Genomic DNA, 27957 nt, shown 5'->3' with positions numbered 1-27957 from the left:
TTCAATCAATTTCAATATTACTTTTATGACCTTTCATTATTCATCTTATCACCACTTTTAGAGTTAATTTTTATTTTTTTGGCTGCCCAATGTTAATTTTATCTTGAGTAATTCAGGCCTTTTAAATTCTTTGTTATGTAGTCAATTGTTTCCCAATGCTGTTGATCCTTTCTAAAAAATGGAGGGCAGAGGTGGATGGCGTGAACATGAGATCAATGGACGGGGTAAAAGGGGCGTTGAGAAAGAGGGGAATGTCTGTTGGGCACGGGAAAAAGCAGGATATAGGAGCGAGTGGAGAATGCCTGTGTATAGATGATACTGTGATGCATGGGAGGGAGGTGAGGGAGTGTTGTGAATGATATTTTGACGCAGCCTGAAGGGATATCTCCCCGTCTTCACTACTACTGTGTGAATGGGACAGAGGGGGTCCAATTAAATGGAGCAGCCATGCTTCCGAGATGCAGAGGATGACCCATCATCCAGGAGGAGCCAAGATGAGAGGGAGGGAGGGGTGGTGCATGTTGGGGATGAAATGGGTAGAGGCGGATTTATGTCCTTGACTTTGGCTACCTCTCTTGTAAGAAGAAGAAATAAATAAAAAATAAATAAATGAATTAAAAATAAACACTAGGGACAGAATGGACATTCCAACCCTGCTTCTGCATGTCCACAAATGTGTAAGAGCCCTTAGATGAAGGTTAAGCAGACAAAATAATGTATAAATATCTTTATTGTAAAGAAAAGATCAAAACTACATGAACCAAGAAAAATCGGACAACATCAATGGCAGCCAGGGACGCCCAGACACATTGCCAGATCGCAGAGATCACCAGGAACATCAATGACCCTGCACTGCATCACTGCCGGGAAGTCCTGCCAAAACCATCACTGCTGCATTCGAAGCTCAGCTCTGCGACAAGAAATGGTCATACATGTTTAAAGGTAGACATTCAAATATTTATCAAAATGCATTTCAAGCATAAAAAAAGAGGCACAGAATACACTCCCTCCCATTCCATCCCCACATAATCCACTCCCATCCACCCCTCTCCTTCCCTCCCTCTTATCTTGGCACCTCCTGGATGATGGGTCATTCCTGCATCTTGTCCAATGCCCTGGGTCAGAAGCAGTGCAGCAAGACATGGCACATCCACAGCAAGGCCACTTCATTAAATCAGCTACCACCCCATCTCTGTCCCCCCCATGCACTTGAAGAAAAAGGAGACAGCACCTAACGAGCATGGCTCATTTCCTTTATAACACAAATACATAAATATACTCCCTAGGGCTGAGAGAGAGGGAGAGAGGAGAGAGGGGAGAGAAAAAAATAATAATAAATAAATAAATAAATAAATAAAAATAAATAAAAAATAAATAAACACTGCAAGCTGGTGCTCTGGGTTTGGTGGGCAAGGAATTTTGCATGCACCTTCATTTGCCTAACTGCAGTATTCAGGAAAGAAGCAACGGCCGCTGGGTTCTGCCTTCTACTCTCCAAACTGTCATCCCTAGCATCAAAGTAAAGTACAGGGAGTGGGTATGTGACTCACCATGGTCTTTGGATTACGTGTTGGACTTGTGATCGACAGCTATTTCCCTCCCTCACAGAAGAGCTCAGATCTCATATATATGACCGATCTATGGGTACTGCTGTGACCTCACACGCACACACACCCCCAACTCCTCGCCCATGAGAGTTGGAGTAATAACCCACGGCGCAGCAATACTGAAATTATTTCAGCCCTGGGTGGGTTTCAAAACTGGACTGCCGTAGTAGCAGCCAGGAACTCTACCAACTGTGCCATGAGTAGTGCATGTTTGTGTGTGTGTGTAAGGGTCTACGCAAGACCTGTACAGTACTGTGTGAATCAAGAGCGTTTAAGAGATCTAGAATTTGTAAACATCAAAGTCTACTCCATCAGAATCGTATATAACACTGTTCAAACTGTCAGGATGCCAGGCATTTATAAGCCAAATACCAATTCAAATCCAGCATCCACGTATATGAGAACACGACTAAGCTATCCATTTATAAACTTTGGGTATTTTCCATCTTGTACGGGAGCCATGACAAAGGCGCACACACACACACACCCTTGTTTCACTCTCATCATCTTAGCTCCTCGTGCATAAAGAGCACCGGCTCTTTGAGCCCCAAGTTAACACAGATATGGGTTATAGAGCATTTCAAAAGATTGCTCCACGATAAGGGTCACATGAAGAACCGTCACTCCATGACTACCTGAAGAATCGTCACCCCACAATATCCTACCTGAAGAACTGTCACTCCATGAGATCATACCTGAAGAATCGTCACCCCACGAGATCCTACCTGAAGAACTGTCACTCCATGAGATCCTACCTGAAGAATCGTCACCCCACGAGATCCTACCTGAAGAATCGTCACCCCACGAGATCCTACCTGAAGAATCGTCACCCCACGAGATCCTACCTGAAGAATCGTCACCCCACGAGATCCTACCTGAAGAATCGTCACCCCACGAGATCCTACCTGAAGAACCGTCACTCCATGAGATCCTACCTGAAGAATCGTCACCCCATGAGAACCTACCTGAAGAATCGTCACCCCATGAGATCCTACCTGAAGAATCATCACCCCACGAGATCCTACCTCAAGAACCGTCACTCCATGAGATCATACCTGAAGAACTGTCACTCCATGAGATCATACCTGAAGAATCGTCACCCCATGAGAACCTACCTGAAGAATCGTCACCCCACGAGATCCTACCTGAAGAATCATCACCCCTTGAGATCCTACCTCAAGAATAGTCACCCCATGAGATACTACCAGAAGAATTGTCACTCCACAAGATCCTACCTCAAGAATTGTCACCCCTTGAGATCCTGCCCAAAGAATCGTCACTCCATGAGATCCCTCAAGAATTTTCACCCCATGAGATCCTACCAGAAGAATCGTCACCCCATGAGATCCTACCTGAAGAATCGTCACCCCACGAGATCCGACTTGAAGAACTGTCATCCCATGAGATCCTACCTGAAGAATCGTCACCCCACGAGATCCGACTTGAAGAACTGTCACCCCATGAGATCCTACCCGAAGAATCGTCACCCCATGAGATCCTACCTCAAGAATCGTCACCCCACGAGATCCTACCTGAAGAATCGTCACCCCATGAGATCCTACCTGAAGAATCGTCACCCCACGAGATCCTACCTGAAGAATCGTCACCCCATGATATCCTACCTGAAGAATCGTCACCCCATGAGATCCTACCTGAAGAATAGTCACCCCATGAGATCCTACCTGAAGAATTGAAACCCCATGAGATCCTACCTGAAGAATCATCACCCCACGAGATCTTCCCTGAAGAATCGTCACCACATGAGATCCTACCTGAAGAATCATCACCCCATGGTATCCTACCTGAAGAATCGTCACCCCATGAAATCCTACCTGAAGAATTGAAACCCCACGAGATCCTACCTGAAGAATTGTCACCACACGAGATCCTACCTGAAGAATCGTCACCCCACAAGATCCTACCTGAAGAATCGTCACCCCATGAAATCCTACCTGAAGAATCGTCACCCCACGAGATCCTACCTCAAGAATCATCACCCCTTGAAATCCTACCTGAAGAAATGTCACTCCATGAGGTCCTACCTCAAGAATTGTCACCCCATGAGATCCTACCTGAAGAATTGAAACCCCACGAGATCCTACCTCAAGAATCGTCACCCCATGAGATCCTACCTGAAGAATAGTCACCCCATGAGATTCTACCTGGAGAATTGAAACCCCACGAGATCCTACCTCAAGAATCATCACCCCACAAGATCCTACCTCAAGAATTGTAACCACACAAGATCCTACCTGAAGAATTGTCACCCCATAGTATCCTACCTGAAGAATTGTCACCCCATGAAATCCTACCTGAGGAATTGAAACCCCACGAGATCCTACCTCAAGAATCGTCACCCCATAGTATCCTACCTGAAGAATTGTCACCCCACGAGATCCTACCTGAAGAATCGTCACCCCACGAGATCCTACCTGAAGAATCGTCACCCCACGAGATCCTACCTGAAGAATTGTCACCACACAAGATCCTACCTGAAGAATCGTCACCCCATAGTATCCTACCTGAAGAATTGTCACCCCATGAAATCCTACCTGAAGAATTGAAACCCCACGAGATCCTACCTGAAGAATCGTCACCCCACAAGATCCTACCTCAAGAATAGTCACCACAGTGCACCAAATATTAACAATGGAATAAAGATTAGGTTAGGTTGAATGAGGGTTATGCTTATTGTCATCAACGTATACAACTGCAGAATCTTAAACCCAGGATGGCCCACATGTAGAACTGTCACCTGTTGAAGTCTGGGGTGACAATTCTTCATGTGATCCCACGATTATATAACGAGCTACCCGGAAATGTCAAGATAACCTTAAAGAAAGCACTGAAGACCCGCTTATTCAGGAAAGCATATGACATTATTGATATGTGCATTAACCCCTTCCATACGGTGCCGCACACGTAGGCGTCATGGACTTAGATCTCAGTGGCAGCAGCCAATGCCAGCCGTACGTGTCGTAATAATACTCGCATCATAAAATATAGTCACCGCTTATATCGATCGTTCTCTCTTCACCCGTGAATTTTGATAACCATAGAAAATGCGATTACAAAAGAATTAGAAAGAATGTCATTATGGAGGGGCGACTACAATAAATATAATCAAGACGCCGATATGGCAGCCTCGCGAATACACTCGCTCCCCATGACGCCTACGTGTGCGGCACCGTATGGAAGGGGTTAAGGATAATTATTGGTGTTGATACTATATCCATGACAGCCAAGTGGAGCGGGGCCTGGAGTTTCACCAACAGCAAAGGGTCATCCCTGTCTTCTGCCCACTGGCTGGGTCAGAAGCAATGCAGCAAGACCCAGCACTTCCACAGCAAGGCCACTACACTAACAAATAAGCTAAATTACAGTAAATCACTGATTTATCTACATGAGTAATATGCATGTACTCTGACAATGATGACAACTGACTTCTTCTTCAGCAACAACAGAGGAATCAATCGAATTAGAATCGCGAATCAAAATGCACTTGACTAACAGACCTGAGCTGTTGCGAGAAATGATCTTCGATGTTATCGTCATCCCAATTGTCTTCCCAAACGTTTACGTCTTCCGGGTCCTCTTCGGCTGCTCCCCAATCTGTAAAAAAAAAAAACGAACAAATACAATTTAATTCCACAGAAGCCAATTAAAAGAATCCCCCTCCCCCTTTGCTCCTCAAAAACACACTGGTTTTCATCACAAACTTTTCCGAACTAGACTTAAAAACAGTTTCAGTCTCCATAACTGTTCCACATTAAATATTCCCAGATATCGACGACTGTTACTGATTAGAGTGTTGACTGCCTCTCAGGTCATTGGTACCGTTACATACCCGTACTGGAAGTGGCATGCTGAAGCCCTGTGAGCTCGGACAGTTGAGGAAGGTGACAGCTCATGCAGGGATTCATAGAGAAGGTTGGGATTCGAACCCAGATTTAAATGAATGCAAGCCCATCGCACTTCTGATTATGTCAATATTCACAAGACGTGCAACATAATCATGAACATTGAATCAGTCACAAATAAAGAACATAAAGAACGACCACGCCTCGCTGGTTATCCAAACCTATGTTTTAGGTCTAGGGAGTGTCTAGTCAAAACGCCCCCCTCATCGTAGACAGATAATGACTATCATTTACTTTATATTATTTGTTTTGTTATCATTTGTCTGTTTCTTTATTATTATTAGCTTGATTCTCATTTATTATTAGTTATATGTCAATTCATTATTATTTACGGTTAATTTATAGTTTAAATTTGATATGTGGCTTATGTGTTTCTGATGAGAAATGTTGTGATATGAACGATGGTGTACATAATTTCCGTCACAAATGCGTACTTTTGAAGTAATTAAGTATTGAATTTATGCACTTATGCCTACATCTCCCGAACGATCTGGGGGGACGTGTGGGAAATCGGGGTTTTTGGGTGGGGGAGACTAATAAATGGAGTAATGCGCATTGCCAAACAGATGTAAAATGAAGAAGAAGACTAAAGAAACCCATAAAAAACAAAAATATCCCATATCAGCGGGTACTGTGCGCGGTGCCATGTTTGTTTATTAATGATTGTAAGCATTTGTGAGTAGAAGCGCTCGATTTGGGGCAGCTGCTCACGCAAGACTTGGGAACCATAAAGTAAACTAAACTAGCCTAACCTAACCTAATGAAGGTAACGTTATTTTACAGTTAGGAAGTCTTGTGCGGCTGGAGTGGATGTTGCTAAGTGTAACAGATCTAGCGAGACATTTTTCGAATCGTTGGTAAAAACAAAGATGGCTATGGCTGGACTCGGGCCCTAAAATGTGATTTTTTTTTTCCTAAGTGTTTTTGTTCATTTTATACTTGTTTTGCAACACACATTACTCCATTTATTAGTCTTCCCCACCCAAAAACTCCGATTTCCCACACGGCCCCCCCGGATCATTTGGGAGATGTAGGCATAAGTGCATAATTTCAATACTTAATTACTTCAAAAGTACGCATTTGCGACGGAAATGATGTACACCATCGTTCATATCACAACATTTCTCACCAGAAACACATAAGCCACATATCAAATTCTATGGTTGGGTGAAACTATAAATTGTCCTTATTTACTATTTACCTGTTTGTTTATTTAACTATACCTATGCATTTTCCTAAGTATTTTATTTATTATTTACATTATTGCAGTTTTTAATTATTCATTTATATATCTATCATTATTATGATTTTTTTGCATCTGACCTAGATATGGACCAAAAGGTCTCCTGTCTCCTGCCTTTGTAATACACAGGTTGGGAAGACTTTCTTTCCTTGACTAATTTTAAAATCTTATATATCAGCAACAGCATGAAATTTATCTGAGAATCTACGAGAATGCCACCTGTTTCATAATATGTACCATATTTGTGTCATTTTTTTCTGTTAACTTTTGTGGATTAAAAGCCTCAAATTAAAGACATGACGGCAATACTATCACCTTCACCAATAATTTAGAAATCTGCAGACAGTGATGTACACTGGCTATTAAGAGTAATTCATTTCAGAATAAAATAATTCCACAAGCAATTCAAGCCAATAACCAATACAAATTAATCAACAAATATCAAGAATATTGACGAAGTCACAGGGAAGAATCTAATAAAAGAATAATGGGGATAACTCAAAAAATGCCCAATAATGAATATATAGGGGCTAATAATGATCTTTAATCTTATTTTCCGTGAGGTTCCATACTCTCAACTCTTGTTTTGGGTTTATCCTTAAAGAACACTATGAAATAGCTGATTTGGTATGTTCGATATATTTCTAAACTTTTCCCTTTTCACCGTTACCCATTTCAAAATATTCTCGTCCACCGCTGTGAACAACCCGTATAAAAATAATAACAGACCCAAATGTTGAAATGATATTCATCGACACAAACACCTGGTCAACGGGTCTTCAGAATTATAATTTAAAGAGCATTTAATATACACTACCTTCTGCCGGGAATTCTTCAAATTCATCGTCTTCTTCAAGTAACCCTAGATCAATTTTGGGCTTAGACTCTGCAGGTTTTTCACTAGACATGACTGGTCGATTTTGGGCACTGTTTCTTATTGTTTGCACGATCTCTTCTAGTGGAATTATGCACTATGTAAGGGAGCAAGCGTGTAAATTTATATCCATGGGATTTTTTTATCATGAGTATAATCAATTGTTGTTGTTATAATTATTATTATTGTTACTATTATCATTGTTACTATTATTATTGTAATATTATTATTATTATTATTATTATTATTATTATTATTATTATTATTATTATTATTATTATTATTATTATTATTATCATCATCATCATCATCATCATCATCGTCATCGTCATCATCATCATCATCATCATCATCATCATCATCATCATCATCATCATCATCATCGTCGTCGTCATCATCATCATAATCATTATTATTATATTGTTATAATTATTATTATTTCTGTTATTACTATTACTATTATTGTTGTTGTTGTTGTTGTTATTGTTATTATCATTATCATTATTGTTATTATTATTATCATTATCATTATTACCATTATTAATTTTATTGTAATTATCATTATTATTATAATTATTATGATTTTATTATCATCATTATCAATATTATCATTATTGTTATTATTATAATTTTTGTTATTATTCTTATTATTATTATTATTATTATTGTTATTATTATTATTGTTATTGTTATTATTATTAATTATCATTATTATTATTATTATTATTATTATTATTATTATTATTATTATTATTATTATTATTATTATTATTATTATTATTATTATTATTATTATTATTATTATTATTATCATTGTTGTTTTGGAAATAAATTAAGAGAGGAAGAGGAGGCGAATCAAGTAGAGAAGAAAAGGTAAAAGGTGCAGATGATGAGATGATAATGGAGGAGAAGGCAGTAAGGGGAAGATGGGCAGAATATTTTAGGGAGTTGCTAAATGTGAAGGAGGATAGGGAGCGAAATATAGCTGCAGTGGGAAATGCTAAGAAAATGACAATGATGAGTGAGGAAAATTGAGGAGAAATTAGGAAGGATGAAGTGAAGGCAGTTGTTAAGATGATGAAAGCAGGTAAGGCACCTGGTCTGGATGGATGCCATGCAGAATGTCTTAAAAAAAGGAGGTACAGTGATGGTGGACTGGTTGGTGAGGTTATTTAATGTTTGCTGGAGAGAAGGTAGAGTGCCGGAGGACTGGAGGAGTGCTTGTATAGTTCCACTTTACAAGGGAAAGGGGGACAAGTGTGAATGTAGTAGTTTCAAAGGGATTAGCTTGTTAGATAGATAGATAGATAGACTTTATTTGGCAATAAATCAATGTACATGAAGTGCAAATAATCACAAGAACACATAGTTCGAAATAATAAATGTAAATTGCCGAGGATAACACAAAAAGCATGAACGCTTATTTCCATTGTGGTCCTCATCAGGTATTTTTTCTACATTAAGTCACACGGACAAACATACATAGGGGGTTGAGGGGACCAGAGACACTCATGAGTAATACCAGTCAGTACACATATGACACGTAAACATTGTTATAGATTTGCTAATATTACTGAAATGTTTGTACACATAGGAACATTGAGTCCGAATATTTAAGCACCATCCAAAAGGAACCTTGCATTAATCAAAGGAACAACAAAATAATGTTAAACTGTAACAAAACAGTATGAGTGAGTACTATATCGGAGTAGTACCATTAATAATATATATTGCATTTTTCTACATCTGTATCAACATGTATGAGTGAGTACTATATCAGAGTAGGACCATTAATGATATACTACAATATTCAACATCTGTAACAACATGTAGTTATAGTGAATCCTACTCTGCAGCTAGGGTTACCTATTAATTAAATCTAACATTTTACCTGAATCTCAGGACGGAGTGGGCAATTACTATGAGTAGTACATTATAACCTGAAGCACCAGAGGTAGGGTACAGGGGACCAGTACTCGAATGAGTAAAACAACAAGGAGAATGAGGAAAGAGGTCAGATCATAACTGTTCTCGGAACCTACCTGAGGCATATGCCATATTATGACTGGCAAAACAAAGGTGGAAACCAATTTGTAAACATCAGTCATTGTTATGCTTAACTAAACTTCTGAAAAAGGGGGGAGGGGAGGTCAGAAACAGTTATGAGTGAACGCAGATATGGATGGTATTACTCATGGATTCAGGTATCCCTCACTAAGCTAGTAGTACACAAAATCAAGGCTGTTCTCTGTCCATAGCTGAGACATATAGTAACCCTTGACTTTTTTCTTGAAGGTAACCTTGCTATTTGTCTTCTTAATGGACACAGGTAGTGAGTTCCATAGTTGAGCACCTGTGAAGTGAAAACTGTTTTTGGTGAAGGGACCTGCATGAGGTACAATAAGAGACTCTTGACTGTTCCGGGTTCGGTTCTCAGCCGATAATGTAAAATTACAGCTCACATACGAGGGAGCAGAATTATGAATGACATTGTAAACCTGGTTTAGTTTCAGCTGCTGGACACGGTATTTTACTGGTAACATTCCTACCTTGCTAAATTCTTCAACACCAATATGACTACGTTGAGGTAGATTTAGTATGAATCTAATTATCTTATTCTGTGTAACCTGTAGCCGGGACTGTTTTTTCTGCTCAGACTACTGTACCAAGAGCTACAAGCGTAATCGAAGTGATGTTGTAACAGGGCTGAGACCAGAAGCTTCTTTGTTTCCAGATCAAAATTTCTGGCTTTTCTGTACAAAAATTTGACTTTATGTGAACACTTGTAAACAATCTTATCTGTTATAGCATTCCCTGAGAGGGACTGATAGGTTACTTCTTGTTTTGACTCCAAGACATTAACCCCATATCTGACCTGTACATCGCTGCGTTTCCTGAGGTTGGGTTTGGATGCGAAGACAATACTTTCCGTTTTACCGAGGTGTAAGGACAGCCTATTATCGATGAGCCAGTCCTGGACCGATGACAGTTCGACACTCAGTTTCTCCTCTACTTCAACCGGGTCCCTACCTGAGACAATTAGAGCGGAGTCGTCTGCAAATAGCAGTAACTTACAGTTCACCGCACCTGGCATGTCGTTAATATAGATCAGGAACAGCAGCGGTCCTAGAATTGAACCTTGTGGTACACCACATGTTATCTCTCTGTCATCTGAGCGGGCTTCATTTACCTGTACTAGTTGATTGCGACCTGTAAGGTAGGACTTGAACCAGCCAATATTCGCCACTCCTAATGCCTGAATTTTTTTTTTATAGAATATCATGGTCCACTGTATCAAATGCCTTTTGAAGATCCAACAAGACTAAACCCGTGTAATTACCTCTGTCGCATTCCTGTTTTATCAGATCGTAAAGGTATATTAAGCTGGTGTCTGTTGAGTAGTTCGTCCTAAAACCAGATTGCATACCGTATAGTAGATTACGTTCCCTGAGGGTATCTAACTGGTTGTATACGGTACGTTCCAAGATCTTCGAAATAATACCTAGAATTGAAACAGGCCTGTAGTTACCTGCCTCAGTTTTTGCGTTTTTCTTGTAAAGAGGTGTTACCCGAGCCCTTTTCATGTCGCTTGGGATAAATCCTGAACCAATAGACAACTTTATTATGTGGGTTATTGGGGGAGTAATAATTGAGGCTCCATCCTTAACAAACCTCGCAGGAATGTCATCTAACCCTGTAGCTTTATTGGCACTTATGCTAGCCAGTAATTTAAACACTTCTTTTTGAGTGGTCTTATGCAGTTTGAAACACTTTGAGGACTTGTCCTTATAATACTCCTGAACGTACCTCAGCCCAAACTTCCCAGAACCTGTAGGGAGGGATTTAACTAGTTTTGTGGCAATGGTTGTGAAAAAGGTGTTGAAGTGATTGGCTATGGTGTTCCTATCAGAGTTGAGCTCACCGTTTATCAAGAGTCCTATCCTGTCTACTTTGTTACTAGGCTTTGTGTGAACTTCTAGGGTCTTCAGTGTTTGCCAAAGCTTCCTTGGATCGTGTTTGTTCTGGTGCACCATCTTAGTACAATAATCAGCTTTGGCTTTATCCTTCCAATAATTCACCTGATTCCTATAGTACAGAAAGCCATTATAGTCCTCCTGATTTCCACTTTTCCTAAATCTGGCAATAAATCTGTCTCTATCTCTAATTAAACCCAGTATTTCATTAGTCATCCATGGCTCCGTCCTCTGTTTTATTCGTATCTCTTTGAGAGGCGCTACTCTATCTATTATAGTAAGAAATGTGTACTTAAAATTAGACCAAGCCTTATAAACATCGGTACAATTTAGAACTGGCGACCAGTCTGTCCTACCCAGTTCATCTACAAACTGTTCTCGTGAGTAATGCTTCATGGAACGAAGCTTCACTGTGTTGTGCTTGTTGAAAATCGTCTTCCTAGCTTTCCTAGTACAATATATGAGCTTGTGGTCACTAAGACCATAATCACAAGCACAAGACTGCGTTATCTTGTTACTATCGGGGACCAGGATAAGATCTATGATGGACCTAGATGTGCCTGTTACTCTAGTGTGTTCGTCAATCAGTTGTGTCAGGCCATGAGATATTAGCAAGTTTCTCATTGCCTTAATAAGGTTATTATTTGTACTTGCCAGATTCGTATTAAAATCACCTAGGATAATAATTTCTAGGTCATGCATATTGACTCGATTGAAACAGGTGGATTCTAATGCGCTATAGAAGGACATCTGTTTTGGTGGTCTGTAACAGACCCCGCATAAGATGGGATGTGATTTGGGTAACAATATTTCTATCCACACAGCTTCGAGCCCATCGTTACTCATAAGGTCTGTACGGGGGTTGAATGCTAAGTCGTTACATATGTAAGTACAAACCCCTCCTCCGGTCCTCTTTCTATCATTACGCACAACACTATAACCCGGAATCGCAATTTCCGAGTCGGAGATGGTACTGTCTAGCCAAGTTTCGGTGACACCGATGACTGCTGCCTTGGTCCGCCGCGCAAGTAGTCGGAATTCGTCTATCTTAGGTAGAAGGCTTCTGGCATTTAAGTGCACGAAGTGGAGGCCCCGCCTGTTGAAGCAGCTGAAATCACCCCCGGGTGTTGACTGGGGTGTAGTTGGGAAGGCTTATGGGAGGATCTTGATTGGGAGGATTAGGAGAGGAACAGAGGGAATAATTGGTGAGGAACAGTGTGGATTTAGGACAGGTAGAGGTTGTGTAGATCAGATTTTTGTGGTAAGACAGATATGTGAGAAAGCTATAGGAAAGGGGAAGGATATTTTTTGGGCTTTTATGGATCTGGAAAAGGCTTACGACAGGGTAGACAGAAAGACACTGTGGGAGGTTATGCGGATATACGGGATAGGAGGAAAGCTTCTGGGAGCTGTCATGAGTTTTTATGAGAGCAGTAGAGCTTGTGTCAGGATTAGAAATGGAGAGAGTGAGTGGTTTGAGGTAAAGGTGGGACTTCGTCAAGGATGCCTTATGTCACCCTGGCTGTTCAACTTGTACATGGATGGGGTAGTGCGAGAGGTAAATACAAGGGTAGTAGGTCAGGGATTGGAGATGGTTAAAGAAAATGGAGAAAAGTGGGAGGTGAGCCAGCTGTTGTTTGCGGACGACACTGCGCTTGTGGCAGGATCGGAGGAGGGATTGAGGAAGTTGGTGACAGAGTTTGGGAGAGTGTGTGATAGAAGAAAGCTAAAGATAAATGTGGGTAAAAGTAAGGTGATGAGATGTACAAGGGGTGAAAGTGGCAGTAATCTGGAAATGAGCATTAAGGGAGAGCAACTGGAGGAAGTGGATAATTTTAGATACTTGGGTGCAAATGTGTCAGGAAAAGGTGGAGTAAAGGTGGAGGTAGAATGTAGATTGAGAGAAGCGAGTAAATGCCTTGGTGGATTAAAAAGTGTAATGAGGAATAGAAATTTGGGAATGGATGCTAAAAGGAGACTGTATGAAGGAGTGATTGTGCCAACAGCACTGTATGGAGCAGAAACATGGAACATAAGAAAGGAAGAGAGAAGGAGCTTGAATGTGTTTGAGATGAAGTGTCTGAGAAGTATGATGGGGGTTACTAGGCTAGATAGAGTAAGAAATGAGGAGGTGAGGAGGAGAACAGGGGTGGAAAGGGAGTTGAGAGATAGGGTTGATGAAAGAGTATTAGGATGGTTTGGACACATGGAAAGAATGAGTGAAGAAAGACTAGTAAAGGAGGTATGGAAGGCAGATGTGGAGGGAGTGAACATGAGGGGACGTCCTAGGATGAGATGGATGGATGGGGTGAAGGGGGCTTTGGGGAAGAGGGGAATGTCTGTTGAGGAAGGATGGGATATGACATATGACAGGGGTGAATGGAGAATGGTTGTATATAGATGATGTGATGCATGAGGTGGAAGGGGTGGGGGATGGGGGGTGAGGGAGTATGTGGGAGAAAATTTTGATGCAGCCCGAAGGGATTGCTCCCCGTCCTCTCCTTTTATGCAATGGGGGGGACGGAGAGGTGGGGTCGCCGATTTAAATGAAGTGGCCTTGCTGTGGATGTGCTGTGTCTTGCGACACTGCTTATTACCCATGGCATTGGACAGGTTGCAGGGATGACCCGTAATATAGGAGGTGCTAAGATGGGAGGGAGGGTGGAGGGGTGTGGAGTGTATTCAGGGATGGAATGGGTGGGAATGATTTTATGCCTTTTCCTTTTTGGCTACCTCCCTAGTAAGGGGGAAAAAGCCTTGGTATATGTATGTATGTATGTATGTATGTATGTATTATTATCATTATTATTATAAATATTATTATCATTATTTTCGTTATTATTATTATTGTTGTTATTATTATTATCATTATTACTATTATTATTATTATTATTATTATTATTATTATTATTGTTATTATTACTATTATTATTATTATTAGTATTATTAGTATTATTATTATTATTATTATTATTATTATTATTATTATTATTATTATTATTATTATTATTATTATTATTATTATTATTATTATTATTATTATTATTATTATTATCATTATTATCAATATCATTATTATCATTATAATTACTATTATTATTATTATCATCAATATTATCATTATTATTGTTGTAATTATTATTATTATTATTATTATTATTATTATTATTATTATTATTATTATTATCATTATTATTATTATTATCATTATTATATTATCATCATCATTATTATAATTATTATCATTATTGATTATCATTATCATTAACTCTACGTATAAGATACTAACTTGGCTACCTCCCTCATAAAGGAGAAAAGCCCTTACTTGGATTTACTTGGATTTACTTAGAAGACCTCTTCACAACCACGGTGATCCGCCACTGTTACAATTCCTGGTGTCCAATTTCTTTAAGGTCACCTGGTCTGGTATGGTGTTTGTCGACCGGCATCCAGCAGTGTAGCCTGGTACAGGTGGTTTGTCTGGTACTGATGATAGGAATTTATCCAGTCCAGCCTCCAGTCTGTCCACTGTACAGCCGGTGATATCTCTTATATCCCTCGGGAGGGCATTCTTTGGACCCTCATGGCTAGCAGGATCTTGATCCTCTCCGGAGCTTTGGTTGGTATTGTTTTTCTTGATATTTTCCTCCCTGCACGTTCAGTGCTGTAAGGCTGCAGTGAATGGGGTGCTGGGTTAGGTACCTTTCCTTCAATTATTTTCCATACATAGATTGCACGATACCGTTCTCTTCTTCGTTGTTGAGAGTAGAGCCCCAACTTTTTTAAACGTCCCCAGTAGCTATCCCTCATTCCTCTGATTTGCCTGGTGTAGAGCGTTGGACAGCCTCTAATTGCTGAATTTCCCCTTTTTTGTGGAGGGACCACAGCTGGCTACAGAAGTCTAAGAGTGGCTGTATCATGGTGTTCCAAAGGGTCAACATTATTTTGGGTTTTCTGGTATAGAAGGTTCTGAGTACCCAGCCTCCCATTCCCTCTCGCTCTTCTCACAGTTTCGGCTATGTGTTGGTGAAAGGTGCAGTCTCCTCCCAGATCCCCAGGCATTTAGCGGTCTGAAGTGTGCTAATTCCATGGCCTCCTTCTGTGAGTAGGTTTGTTTCAGTTTTTATTTCTTGGTGTTGGCCATGTCGCAGTATTTCAAACTTTTCTTCATTGAAGACCATGTTATTTCTTGAGGCCCAGGCATATACAGTATTTAGATCTCTCTGGGGGTTAGGTACATCTTCAGTACTGGTGATTGGTAGGCTCAAACTGGTGTCGTCGGCAAATGAGGAGAGGTTAGAGCCATTCACTCCCTCATTTATGTCTCCCATGTAGATCAGGAATAGGAGTGGGCCCAATACAGAGCCTTGGGGTACACCGCTGATTACCTGTGCTTTTTGTGATTGGGACCCTCCTACCGAGACTGTCTGTAGGCGTCCTGTGAGAAATGCATGGATCCACATGCCCAGTTTCCCCGTGATGCCGAGGTCCCTGAGTTTTTGTAACAGTATTCCATGGTCCACTTTATCAAAGGCCTTTCCAAAATCAAGGAACACTACATCTACGTTCTTCCCCTCAGCTAGGTTGTGTAGGACCCAATCATGATGAGCTAGGAGCTGAAGCCGTGCTGGTTGTCATTGAATAGTTGGTTGTCCTCCATATACTTCACTATTTTGTTGCGAACACTCTTTTCAAAGATCTTGATCAGGTGGGATGTTAGAGCAACTGGTCTATAATTTTTAGGGATGCATCTGCCACTGCCCTTGTTTATTGGGGACACAGTGGCAGCTTTGAGGAGCTCCGGGATTATTCCTGTGTCTAGGGACTTTCTCCATAGTCTAAGCAGCGGTTTTGCCAGGGTGTTTCTACAGTTTAGGAGTAGCATGGTTGGTACTCCATCTGGTCCAGCAGGTGCATTTGGTCTCTTTTTTTTCAGACTGTATGTTTTCAGCTGTGATGTCCAAGTGTCGGTGATTTGCAGCTGTTCAGGATTCCCCGCGAAAAAATCTCCTGGGTTTTGTACAATTTTATGCTGACATGGGGAGCTAAAGACACTGTTATATTGTTGCAGGTCACAGGTTGCTGCAGGGTCTTTTTCTATCATCCCTATGGCATTCTTTAGTGGGCCAATTTGTGTCTTTGTTTTGCAGTAGCTGAAAAAGTATTTGGGGTTATACTTAATCTTATTTACTGCCTGGCTTTCCTCTCGTACTCTTTGGTCCGTGTGTGATTGCAATATATTTTCTTCGATTATTCTTAGTTTTCTCTGAATTGCATTTTTGCTTGCGACATTATGTGTTTTAGAGAGCTGTTTGTTGAGTTTCATTCTCATTCATATTTGCCTGTCTCGGGGGATGTTGGCGTGGCTATTTCTCTGGGCTTTTCTTTTTGGAATATATAGGTGGCATAGCTCTAATAACTTATCAAGAAGGATTTGGAGCATAATGTTAGGGTCCTCATCCTCCATTATTTGATCCTATTTAATGTCATTAATGTGTTTGTTAATTTCAACCCACTCTATATTTTCGTTGAAGAAGTTATATTCGGCGAAGGGCGATGTATCTGAGCTGTTATTTTCTGATATCCCAGTCATATTTTTCTTATACGCCGAGTTTATTTTTATTAATTTGTGGTCAGAGAGTATGGTTTCTTCCGTACTGTAATCAATCACTGAGTCGTGGTTGTTTGTGAAATACAGGTCCAGGGTGTTATTCCCTCTTGTGGGTGTTGTTATTTGTTGAGTGAGGAGGGTTCTCTCAGCCATTTCTAGTAGGGCTCTTGCTTGAATTTGATCCTCAAGTGTGCTTCCTGAGATGCGACCCTCTGGCCACTGCATATTTGGAAAATTGAAATCTCCGCACAATATGATGTCTGGGGTGGGAGGTGAGTAATCTCCCAGTGTCTTTGATACCTTGTCCATAGTTAATTTGAACTTTTGTGAGGGGCACCTAGGTGGTCGGTAGCAGTTTATGATTATTAAGTCTAGGTGGTAGATATGGACACCTATTAGTTCTATGTGACTGTCTGAGACTGGATTTGTTTTGTACCTGGGATAAGGTCATTTCTTATGTAGAGAATAGCTCCTCCATGACTTCTACCATCTCTGTCTGCCCTGAAGGAGGTGTAGTTTGTTATATTAATTTCAGCATTTTTAACATCTTGGTGTAGGTGGGTCTCTGTGAGGACAATAAACATGGGATCCTCTAGGGCTGCTAGTTCTTGTAGGAATGGTATTTTTGTTTGGTTTGATTTAGGGTAGAGGCCCTGTATATTGCCCATGATGATGCTTTCTAGTGATTGGTCACTGCTGTGTGCCATGGATATTGCTGGCCCATCTGGGTGGGTAGCAGTTGTTGTGGCCAGCCTGTCTTGTTTGTGTCATTTTACTGGATGATAACTTGATGCTGCCCGAAGGAATATATATCTTCTGTATTTCATGTATTTGATTTATTGCCAAATAAACTTTTATTATTATTTTTTCTATTGTTATCATCATCATCATCTTGCTAAAATTCTGGGGTACATGAAGTGGGGATGCGCGCCATTAAATGATGCGGTGGAAGCTAACTAGCTTCGGTTGTCGAGACCTACTGTGGTGATGTCTTCCTGCATTAGTTCTGACCCATACAGTAACAGTCACTCTTCATCAACAAGTGGATCCTTGGATGGATGAAGGGTGTTTGAACGTCTTGGCAGGATTACCCTTTCACAAGAGAGAAAGGGGGTCTTTTGGTGTGTGTGTGTACATTGTTATGCCTTCCGCAAGGATATAAGGAAATATGTCTAGGAAGGGTTCGTACTTAGTGGCCTTGATGTGGGTAAGGCAAATCCAAACGGAAGTTAACATAAATAACTAATTTAATGTATAACAAAAAGCCAACAAAACAAATATAAGAACTTTACAACAACAAAATTAATCAATTGACAATTAATTCCTCCACCGAAAACCAAGTCATGAGAATATAGATTACGTGGTGACGCCACGGTACTAGAGCAAAAGCAATATGGGAGAGATAAAGTTACGCGTCGCTCAGCCAACGAAAAAGTGCGCTCAGGAGCCGGCAAATGCAATATATATACAGTTGGCGAGGACGGGAGGAAGGCGAAGGATGAGCCGGACAGAACTAGTTCACGTCTGTCGGCCTAGAGAGAGTAGATCCCATAAAGTATACAAGCAGTTTTTACCGTACATACGTAGTTACCTAACAAGTACAGGATAACACAGATACAGATATTTTTAGATACATGGAGGATGGTGGGCCATCACAACGTATACAAGCAATTTACAGTACATACATAATTATCTTACAATTAAAGATTGACATACAGATACAGACATTTTATATACATGGAGGATGGTGGGCCATCACAACATATATGTATATATATATATATATATATATATATATATATATATATATATATATATATATATATAATATATATTTTGATTGAAGTTCACAGCAGCTTCTGCGTTCATGACTTTTTTGCTGAGAAGTTCTACATCTCTGATGATGGAACGGTGAGCAATGGGTAGCTCCCATAAAAGTTGTCCGAAAGACATAGAAAGTTCTTGTAGATGAAGAACACTTTATTAAAACAAGCTTTCGACCTACATAGGTCATCTTCAGGTTATGGTACAGGCAAAGAAGGGAACAGATTATATAGGGAACTAAATACAGAATGGAAGAAAAGGAGGAACGTGATTGGTCGAGGTTGGCCAATAGGGATCTAGGCATTGACCCGGGATCCCGCTTGCGAACCTGCCTGAGCCGTACGCCGTTCGTCCTCTTCTCTATCTTATAACTGCTTTGGAAATTTCTAAGGCTAGGAATTATGTACATGTCAGTGATTTGTGAGTTGATAGAAAGGTTATTGTTTTTTATATAAAGGGCTTCCAATATACGTAGATGGGAGTATTCTCTTTCGATATGCAGGATGGAAGTTCCTCCGACTATCATTTCTCTGGTCAGACTAACCCCGTGAACTTCTTCTGAGTGCTTCTTTGGAGCTCCGTTTGATAGATGGAGTGTGAGGCGCCTAGAGAGCTTCGTAGTGGTTCTTCCAATGTACGTAGAGGGCAGGGCTGCACAGTTCCCTGAAAGGCATTTATATTCGTGCACTAGATGGCTACGTTGAAGCTCTGGGATGTCAGTTTTGGGGTTGTTTTTTAGGAGGAGGTGATGTGTTTTCTTGTTTTTGTAGAAGATTGTGAGGTTCAGTCTGTCGTCCTTGTTGGTGGTTTCTACGTATTTGGAAATCATATCCTTAAGGGGTCTTTCATCTTGTTTATATTGGCTGTTCATGTATCCACGGTAGTACAGACGGAAATGGTGTCCTGCAGATATTGCGGTATTTTCTTTGTTGTACCACCTGTCAAGCTGGATGTTGATAGCTTTGGAGACTTCTGAGTTTGAATATCCATTATTCACGAGGACCTGGGTGGCTCGTTCTAATTCCTCATGGACGGTCTGCCAGCTACTGCAATGTGTGAGTGCTCTCCTCACATACGCGGAGATTGTGGCGCGTTTGTACCTGTCAGGAGACTCACTCCTTCCGCTCGTAGAGGTCGGACGTCTCTTCAAACCAGCTCTCTCAACAAACTCCAAGGATTCTTCGCCGGCCGGTGGTGGCTAGGAGATATATCTCCTTGCTGCTGCCGGTCTAGCATGGCCGACCTCTAAGTTGACGTCGGCAGGCGGGTTTACACCAAGACAAATACACACATTTCCCAAGTCACGTAAATCTCTGTTTTCAGAGTAGTGCTTAGAAGAAAAGAGGCACACGCACACTTTCTCGCTGGCAAAGCAGAGGCCCAAACCGTCTCTCTCAGAACGCCCAATCTGATCGCAGGCTGGTTGACGGAGAGACTTGGGACACCTTTCTGTCCAACCGGCCCGCAACCTAACGCTGGCCTCTCGCTGACGCTGGTGAGCGAGTTTACACTTCTGACATTTACACACAATTCCCAATCGCGTAATTCTCTGTTTTCAGAGTTGTGATTGGAAGGAAAGAGACCATACAACACCCGCCCGTCTGCCCCTCCCTCGCACCGCCACTGAATCGACTCTTCCGGAATCCAAACCCAGTCTGGGGATAAACAGGCAACGCTCGCCCCACCTGTGGCTCATCAGGAACGCGCTCGCCAGCGGTGGCGGCGAGGAGTTATCTCCTTGCGGCTGCCGTTCTGGTTACGGATCTCTTCGTTGACGTCGGCAGGCGGGTGTACACCGCCCGTCTGCCCCCCCCCCTCGCACCGCCACTGAATCGACTCTTCCGGAATCCAAACCCAGTCTGGGGATAAACAGGCAACGCTCGCCCCACCTGTGGCTTATCAGGACCGCCCTCTACACGCGGGAAGTGAAATCAACTCACTTCTCGTAAGATACACACATACACCTCTCACGAACAGAGCCACAAATCACGCACAAACATCTACACTTACTTTTTCTTCGACTAAAATTCGCTTCCTTTCTAACTTTCTCTTCTACTACATCTTCTCATTTCAGTTTACCTCCCACTAAAGATTTTTCCGTTTTTCCACCTTTCTCTACTACTACGCCTCCTACCATTTTCTAAACTTTCGTTGGTGATCCTAATCCTAACCCCGGCGTCAGCGCTGCCCTCCAAGCTCCCGATCCATTTCTCCCGAGCCACGACCACCAATAAACCCCTAATCGCTCGCAATTCGCCCGGTGGCAATAGCCCTCTTTTATACGCTACTATCTTTTCATTTTCCTACAGACATTCTTCCCCTCCCACAAAACCCGATCCCGCGCAAGCGAGGTGGTCTTTCCTAGAGATTCAGATTCAGATTCATAACCTGAAGATGATCTATGTAGGTCGAAAGCTTGTTTTAATAAAGTGTTCTTCATCTACAAGAACTTTCTATGTCTTTCGGACAACTTTTATGGGAGCTACCCATTGCTCACCGTTCCATCATCAGAGATGTAGAACTTCTCAGCAAAAAAGTCGTGAACGCAGAAGCTGCTGTGAACTTCAATCAAAATTGTCTACATGAGAACCTGCTACCGAAATTATATATATATATATATATGTCTTGTTAAAGACCAATGCTAATTCAGTTTCAACTATCTTCTTAGTTGTTTTTTCCATTCTTCTTATATGTTTCTTATAGTCCAGGGGTAGATTAAACACAAGTCTACCGAGATCCATGGTATATTGACACTAACTATATAAATACAAACGCAAGCTTTCGGTTGTTACATACAACCATCTTCAGGCAGATAAAATGACAGGAAAAGGTCCATGTCAATTATGCTAAGGAGTTACAAAATGACAAGGCTTTATGGTTCCAGTGAGATGGAATTAGGAGAGGTTCGGGTCAGATCATAATGACTGCGGGGGTGGGAAGCTGGACGGTGAGGTGGAATTGGGAGAGGTTCGAGTCAGATTATGACTGGGGGGGGGGGGGGACTGGACAAGGTGTCCGTTGATGTTATATGTCATATTGTCGAGGGAAATTTTGTCCTGGTGTGACGGATTCTTTGTTTAAGAGTAAGGTGCCTAATGTGTTTGTTTGTATGTTGATGATTGGTGTGTGTTGTGAAATGTAGACTTTCTCCAGGATGTGTAGTTTTTTGTGATTGTTACAGTGTTTGAGTATTTTGGTATTGTTAACTAGGTCTTGTCTTGTTGGATTTCTGTTGTGATATTGAGTCATATGTTTCCGTATGCTACCATCGCGGGCATGCATTGTGAGCCTTCGGCTAAGTGAAGTAGTGGTAACACCAATATAATTCATGTTAGGCAGAAGTTTGCAACCTTCCTCGGAGCAGGAGTATTGGTATACCACATTCGCTTGCTTTAGGGTGTTGTTATCTTTTGTCTGGTTATTCTTCATGAACAGGCTAGAGACGGTTGTGTTTTTGTAGTATATAATTATGGCTAATTTTTCTTGTGGGTTGATACATGTGACATTCCTTGTGATGATTTCTTTTAAGACCCGTTCGTCAGTTTTATATGCGGGTGTCATTTGATTCTTAAAGAAAATTTTGTGTATAGTCTGTGTGGGTTTTTGTTCCTGTTGAGTTTGGGTACGTGTCAGAAAGAGGTTGATTTCTTTGTCTATGATAGTGTTTGAGTAATTGTTGTTGATGAGTATCTGTTTCAGTCTCAAGAGTTCTGTGTGAAGTAAGTCCCAAGAAGAACAGTTACGAAAGGCACGTCTTAAATATGCTCGAATGACGCTCAGCTTATACCTATCGGGGCATTCACTGTCGGCATTCATGCATCGTCCAATGTCTGTGTCCTTCCTGTACACTTTAGTTTCATGTCGGTCATTTCGGGAATTGACAAGGACGTCGAGGAAGGGGATTTTGTGATGTAGGTTAAGCTCACATGTGAAGTTCAGGACTGAGGAAGATTCCATGGCTTGTTGGAGATCTCTTAGGTGGGATTTGTTCCTAATTTCCACGAAAATGTCGTCAACATATCTGCAGTACAGGTGTGGTCTTATGTCAGGGTTTTGAAGTACTGAGTTTTCCAGGTTGCACATGTAAAATTCTGCAAAGGTACAACCTAACGGTGAACCCATTGCAACGCCTTCTATTTGGTAAAAGAGATGTCCTGTTGGGCTCTTAAAAGGGGCTTCGGTCGTGCAAGCAATGAGTAACTGCTTCAAGATATTCTCAGGAATTTTAGTTCCCTCCTTTCACCGGAACTCAAACAAGCAGCCGTCGACTTGCGTAACAACCCAGACATCACAGTTCGGCGAGCAGATAAGTCCTCAATATACGTATTACTGAACAAAGAAGACTACCTTTCCAAGCTTAACCTCATACTTTCCGACACCACAAAATTCAAGAAGATCTCCAGCGACCCCACTAGCAAACTCAAGGTAAAGGTTAACAAACTAATCACAGCTAACAACGCAGCAATAGACCATCTACATATCCCCCCCATCATCGGTGAATATTCCCCAGGCTACATCTACGGTAATGTCAAGACGCATAAACCTGACGCCCCTCTCCGACCTATCATCTCACAGGTCACCACCCCTACGTACCGTCTGGCCAAGCAAATCAACGGCATCATCACACCCTATATACCCAAGAAATACTCGTTAAGATCTATCGATGAGTTTTTAGACATCCTTCACAGTACAAAGCCCCAAGGAATCATGGCATCGCTCGATGTACAGTCCTTATTTTCCCACGTTCCAATCCTTCCCACGATAAACATCATTATGGATAATGTTTACCACCACCCCCAACTGCCCCCTTCTAAAATTTCCGAGAATATCTTGAAGCAGTTACTCATTGCTTGCACGACCGAAGCCCCTTTTAAGAGCCCAACAGGACATCTCTTTTACCAAATAGAAGGCGTTGCAATGGGTTCACCGTTAGGTTGTACCTTTGCAGAATTTTACATGTGCAACCTGGAAAACTCAGTACTTCAAAACCCTGACATAAGACCACACCTGTACTGCAGATATGTTGACGACATTTTCGTGGAAATTAGGAACAAATCCCACCTAAGAGATCTCCAACAAGCCATGGAATCTTCCTCAGTCCTGAACTTCACATATGAACTTAACCTACATCACAAAATCCCCTTCCTCGACGTCCTTGTCAATTCCCGAAATGACCGACATGAAACTAAAGTGTACAGGAAGGACACAGACATTGGACGATGCATGAATGCCGACAGTGAATGCCCCGATAGGTATAAGCTGAGCGTCATTCGAGCATATTTAAGACGTGCCTTTCGTAACTGTTCTTCTTGGGACTTACTTCACACAGAACTCTTGAGACTGAAACAGATACTCATCAACAACAATTACTCAAACACTATCATAGACAAAGAAATCAACCTCTTTCTGACACGTACCCAAACTCAACAGGAACAAAAACCCACACAGACTATACACAAAATTTTCTTTAAGAATCAAATGACACCCGCATATAAAACTGACGAACGGGTCTTAAAAGAAATCATCACAAGGAATGTCACATGTATCAACCCACAAGAAAAATTAGCCATAATTATATACTACAAAAACACAACCGTCTCTAGCCTGTTCATGAAGAATAACCAGACAAAAGATAACAACACCCTAAAGCAAGCGAATGTGGTATACCAATACTCCTGCTCCGAGGAAGGTTGCAAACTTCTGCCTAACATGAATTATATTGGTGTTACCACTACTTCACTTAGCCGAAGGCTCACAATGCATGCCCGCGATGGTAGCATACGGAAACATATGACTCAATATCACAACAGAAATCCAACAAGACAAGACCTAGTTAACAATACCAAAATACTCAAACACTGTAACAATCACAAAAAACTACACATCCTGGAGAAAGTCTACATTTCACAACACACACCAATCATCAACATACAAACAAACACATTAGGCACCTTACTCTTAAACAAAGAATCCGTCACACCAGGACAAAATTTCCCTCGACAATATGACATATAACATCAACGGACACCTTGTCCAGTTCCCCCCCCCCCCCGTCATAATCTGACTCGAACCTCTCCCAATTCCACCTGACCGTCCAGCTTCCCACCCCCGCAGTCATTATGATCTGACCCGAACCTCTCCTAATTCCATCTCACTGGAACCATAAAGCCTTGTCATTTTGTAACTCCTTAGCATAATTGACATGGACCTTTTCCTGTCATTTTATCTGCCTGAAGATGGTTGTATGTAACAACCGAAAGCTTGCGTTTGTATTTATATAATTAGTGTCACTATACCATGGATCTCGTTAGACTTGTGTTTAATCTACCCCTGGACTATAAGAAACATATAAGAATAATGGAAAAAACAACTAGGAAGATAGTTGAAACTGACTTAGCATTGGTCTTTAACAATACATGTCTACAAGAAAATTTACTGCCAAAATATACTAACATATATATATATATATATATATATATATATATATATATATTTATGTATATATATATATTTATACATATATATATATATATATATATATATATATATATATGTTCACTATAAACCCACTATCGGAGAAAAAATTACGGAAGTACAGGGAAACTGTATATTTCGACTACTATCTGTAGTCCTCTTCAGCAGAATGCTTACAAGAAGTTAAGGTACAAGTATAAATGAGGAGGTGTGGGGTACATAAAAGGGGATGGGGAAAGTGGGGGGGGACTCAGGTTACATGCCCTTGAAATGGTTGGGTCAAGGAAGGACAGTTGGTGGTGTTTTGTCCGACCGCTCTTGACATTATTTTGTTGACCGCTAACTTCGTAATACAATCTGGGGGCCACTGACCTTTTGAGGTATTAAAGTTAGGATAATGTTTTATTAGAGAAGATTCTACAATTTTCCTTCGATAGCTACAGTGTGATTTAAAAATAATTGATGCATTATCCCAATCTAATCTATGGTCTTTTTGGCTGGCATGAAGGAACACGGGGGAGTTAACTTGTCCATATTTTATGGAGTTTTTATGTTCCTTTAATCTTGTGGACAAATCCCTGCCAGTTTGGCCCCAGTAGACATCATTACAGTCTTTACAAGGCAATTTATATACCCCCGGAGTTTTGGTCCACATCATCCCTCCGGTGTACATTTACTACCTTTCTAAAAACAGCATGCTGACCAATCTGGAGATTTGCCCCACTGGGATGGAGTCGAGGTTTTACACACGGGATTAAGGAGAGACACGAGGAAGACTGTTGAAGCTGCCTACATTAATTATTATGAAAATATCAATGACAGGGAAGGTTTAGTTTGTTTGTCAAAGGCAGCGAGTAAATTAATTATAAATGCAATTGGGAAACGTATGCATGATACGGGAAAGGGAATCCCCAGACAGCCAGCGGGATGACCTGTCCATGTTCCCGTCCTCGGATGTATAAATGTGTGGTCCAAACTGTTTGTAGACAGCTTACTGAAGAAGACCGAGTCGGTCGAAACGTATAAGCAATAAAAAGTTCCAGCCCATCTTTGCTTATTCTTCCTCCACCCAATCTCTCATCTGTCTAAACCATCCATCACACACACACACACATATATATATATATATATGAATATTAGGGAGGTAGCCAAAGTCAAAAGGCATGTAGCCACTCCCACCCATCACCACCCTTTCCTCCCTCTTATCTTATCTTATGATGGATGGCGGGTCATTCGTGTATTCCGCCCACTGCCCTGGGTCAGAAGCAATGCAGCAAGACACAGCACATCCACAGCAAGGTCGTTTCAATTAACTGGTGCCTTCCCCTCTCTCAGTCCCTCTGTACAGAAAAAGAGAAGACTGGGAGAAATCCCTTAGGGCTCCGTGAAAATGTCATTCGCACATAACCACTCTCTAAAATCCCGCCTCCCCCATCCCTCCATTGCATCACGGTGTCATCGATACACAACCATTCTCCACTCACCCCTATCCTGTGCCTACTCCCTCACATACTCCACAGGCATCCCCCTCTTGCTCAATGCGCCCCTATCACCCCATCCATCCATCTCATCCTCAGTCATCCCCTCGTATTCACTCCATCCACCTCTTTACCAATCCTCCTTCACCCATTCTTTTCATGTGTCCAAACCACCCTAATACTCTTTCATCAACCCCATCTGCCATGTCCTTTTCTACCCCAGCTCTCCTCATTTCTCACGCTGCCCAATTTTGTAGCCCCTACCATACTTCTCAGACATTTCATCTCAAACACGTTTAGACTTTTTCCTCTCTGCCTCTCCTAAATTCCGTGTCTCTGCCCCACACAGTACTGTCAGCAAAACCACCCCTTCCTATGATCTCCTTTTTGGATCCATTCCCAAATACCTACATCTCATAACACTTTTTAATCACTTAACACATTTACTAGCTTCTCTCAATCTACAATTTACCTCTACCTCCATTCCTCGTTCATCTGGCACATGTGATGCCAAGGTACCTAAGGCTGCCGTCGTCTGTGCTTCCCCTAGCCTTTCTCCTTTAATCTCTACTTCCAGATTGGTGCCATCCTCTCCCCTTGTAGACCATCACCTTTTACCCACACTTACCTCCAACTTTCTCCTATGGCATGCATTCCCAAACGCCACCATTACCTTAGTTAACCACCCCGCCTCTGACCCTGCCACAAGCAGTGTCATCAGTGAGCAACAACCTGCTCACTTCCCACTTTTCACCATTTTCTTTAACCATCTCCAGGCCCCCCCTGCCCATTACCCTTGCCTTTACCTCTCGCACCACCCCATCCACGTGCACATTGAATGGCCATGGCAACATGACACATCCCTGATGCAGTCTCACCTTGACCTCAAACCTCTCTCTCTCTCTCTCTCTCTCCATTTCCCATTCCAAAACAGGCCCTATCACTCTCGTAA

At 41.5% G+C, this 27957-nt stretch overlaps 3 protein-coding genes across 3 annotated transcripts in view; 1 reads left to right on the top strand and 2 right to left on the bottom strand.

Annotated features, from left to right (window-relative positions):
* Positions 1-714: 714 nt before the first annotated feature.
* Positions 715-7755, bottom strand: Sem1 (Suppressor of exocyst mutations 1). The gene is made up of 3 exons (XM_076194343.1): positions 7588-7755; positions 5123-5219; positions 715-910 (listed from the first exon to the last, which is right to left on the bottom strand). Exons 1-3 carry the CDS (start codon positions 7676-7678, stop codon positions 886-888), a joined length of 213 nt encoding a protein of 70 aa, XP_076050458.1. The 5' UTR covers positions 7679-7755; the 3' UTR covers positions 715-885.
* A 7879-nt stretch (positions 7756-15634) lies between these two features.
* LOC143030226 (uncharacterized) lies at positions 15635-16081 on the bottom strand. Its single transcript, XM_076193386.1, has one exon. It carries the CDS (start codon positions 16079-16081, stop codon positions 15635-15637), a length of 447 nt encoding a protein of 148 aa, XP_076049501.1.
* Positions 16082-23059: 6978 nt separating this feature from the next.
* The window catches only part of LOC143030225 (uncharacterized), an 18574-nt gene continuing 13676 nt past the window's right edge, over positions 23060-27957 (top strand). Inside the window, exons 1-2 of the mRNA XM_076193385.1 lie at positions 23060-23085; positions 23283-24062. Of these exons, the coding sequence (XP_076049500.1) occupies positions 23060-23085; positions 23283-24062 (806 nt within the window). The remainder of the gene's footprint in view (positions 23086-23282; positions 24063-27957) is intronic.

The sequence above is a fragment of the Oratosquilla oratoria genome, chromosome 12 (genome assembly GCF_046742065.1).
Source record: "Oratosquilla oratoria isolate Oo_2021 chromosome 12, ASM4674206v1, whole genome shotgun sequence".
Taxonomy (NCBI): domain Eukaryota; kingdom Metazoa; phylum Arthropoda; class Malacostraca; order Stomatopoda; family Squillidae; genus Oratosquilla; species Oratosquilla oratoria.
Note: the sequence above shows the minus strand (reverse complement) of the source record. Positions and strands in the feature narration are given on the sequence as shown.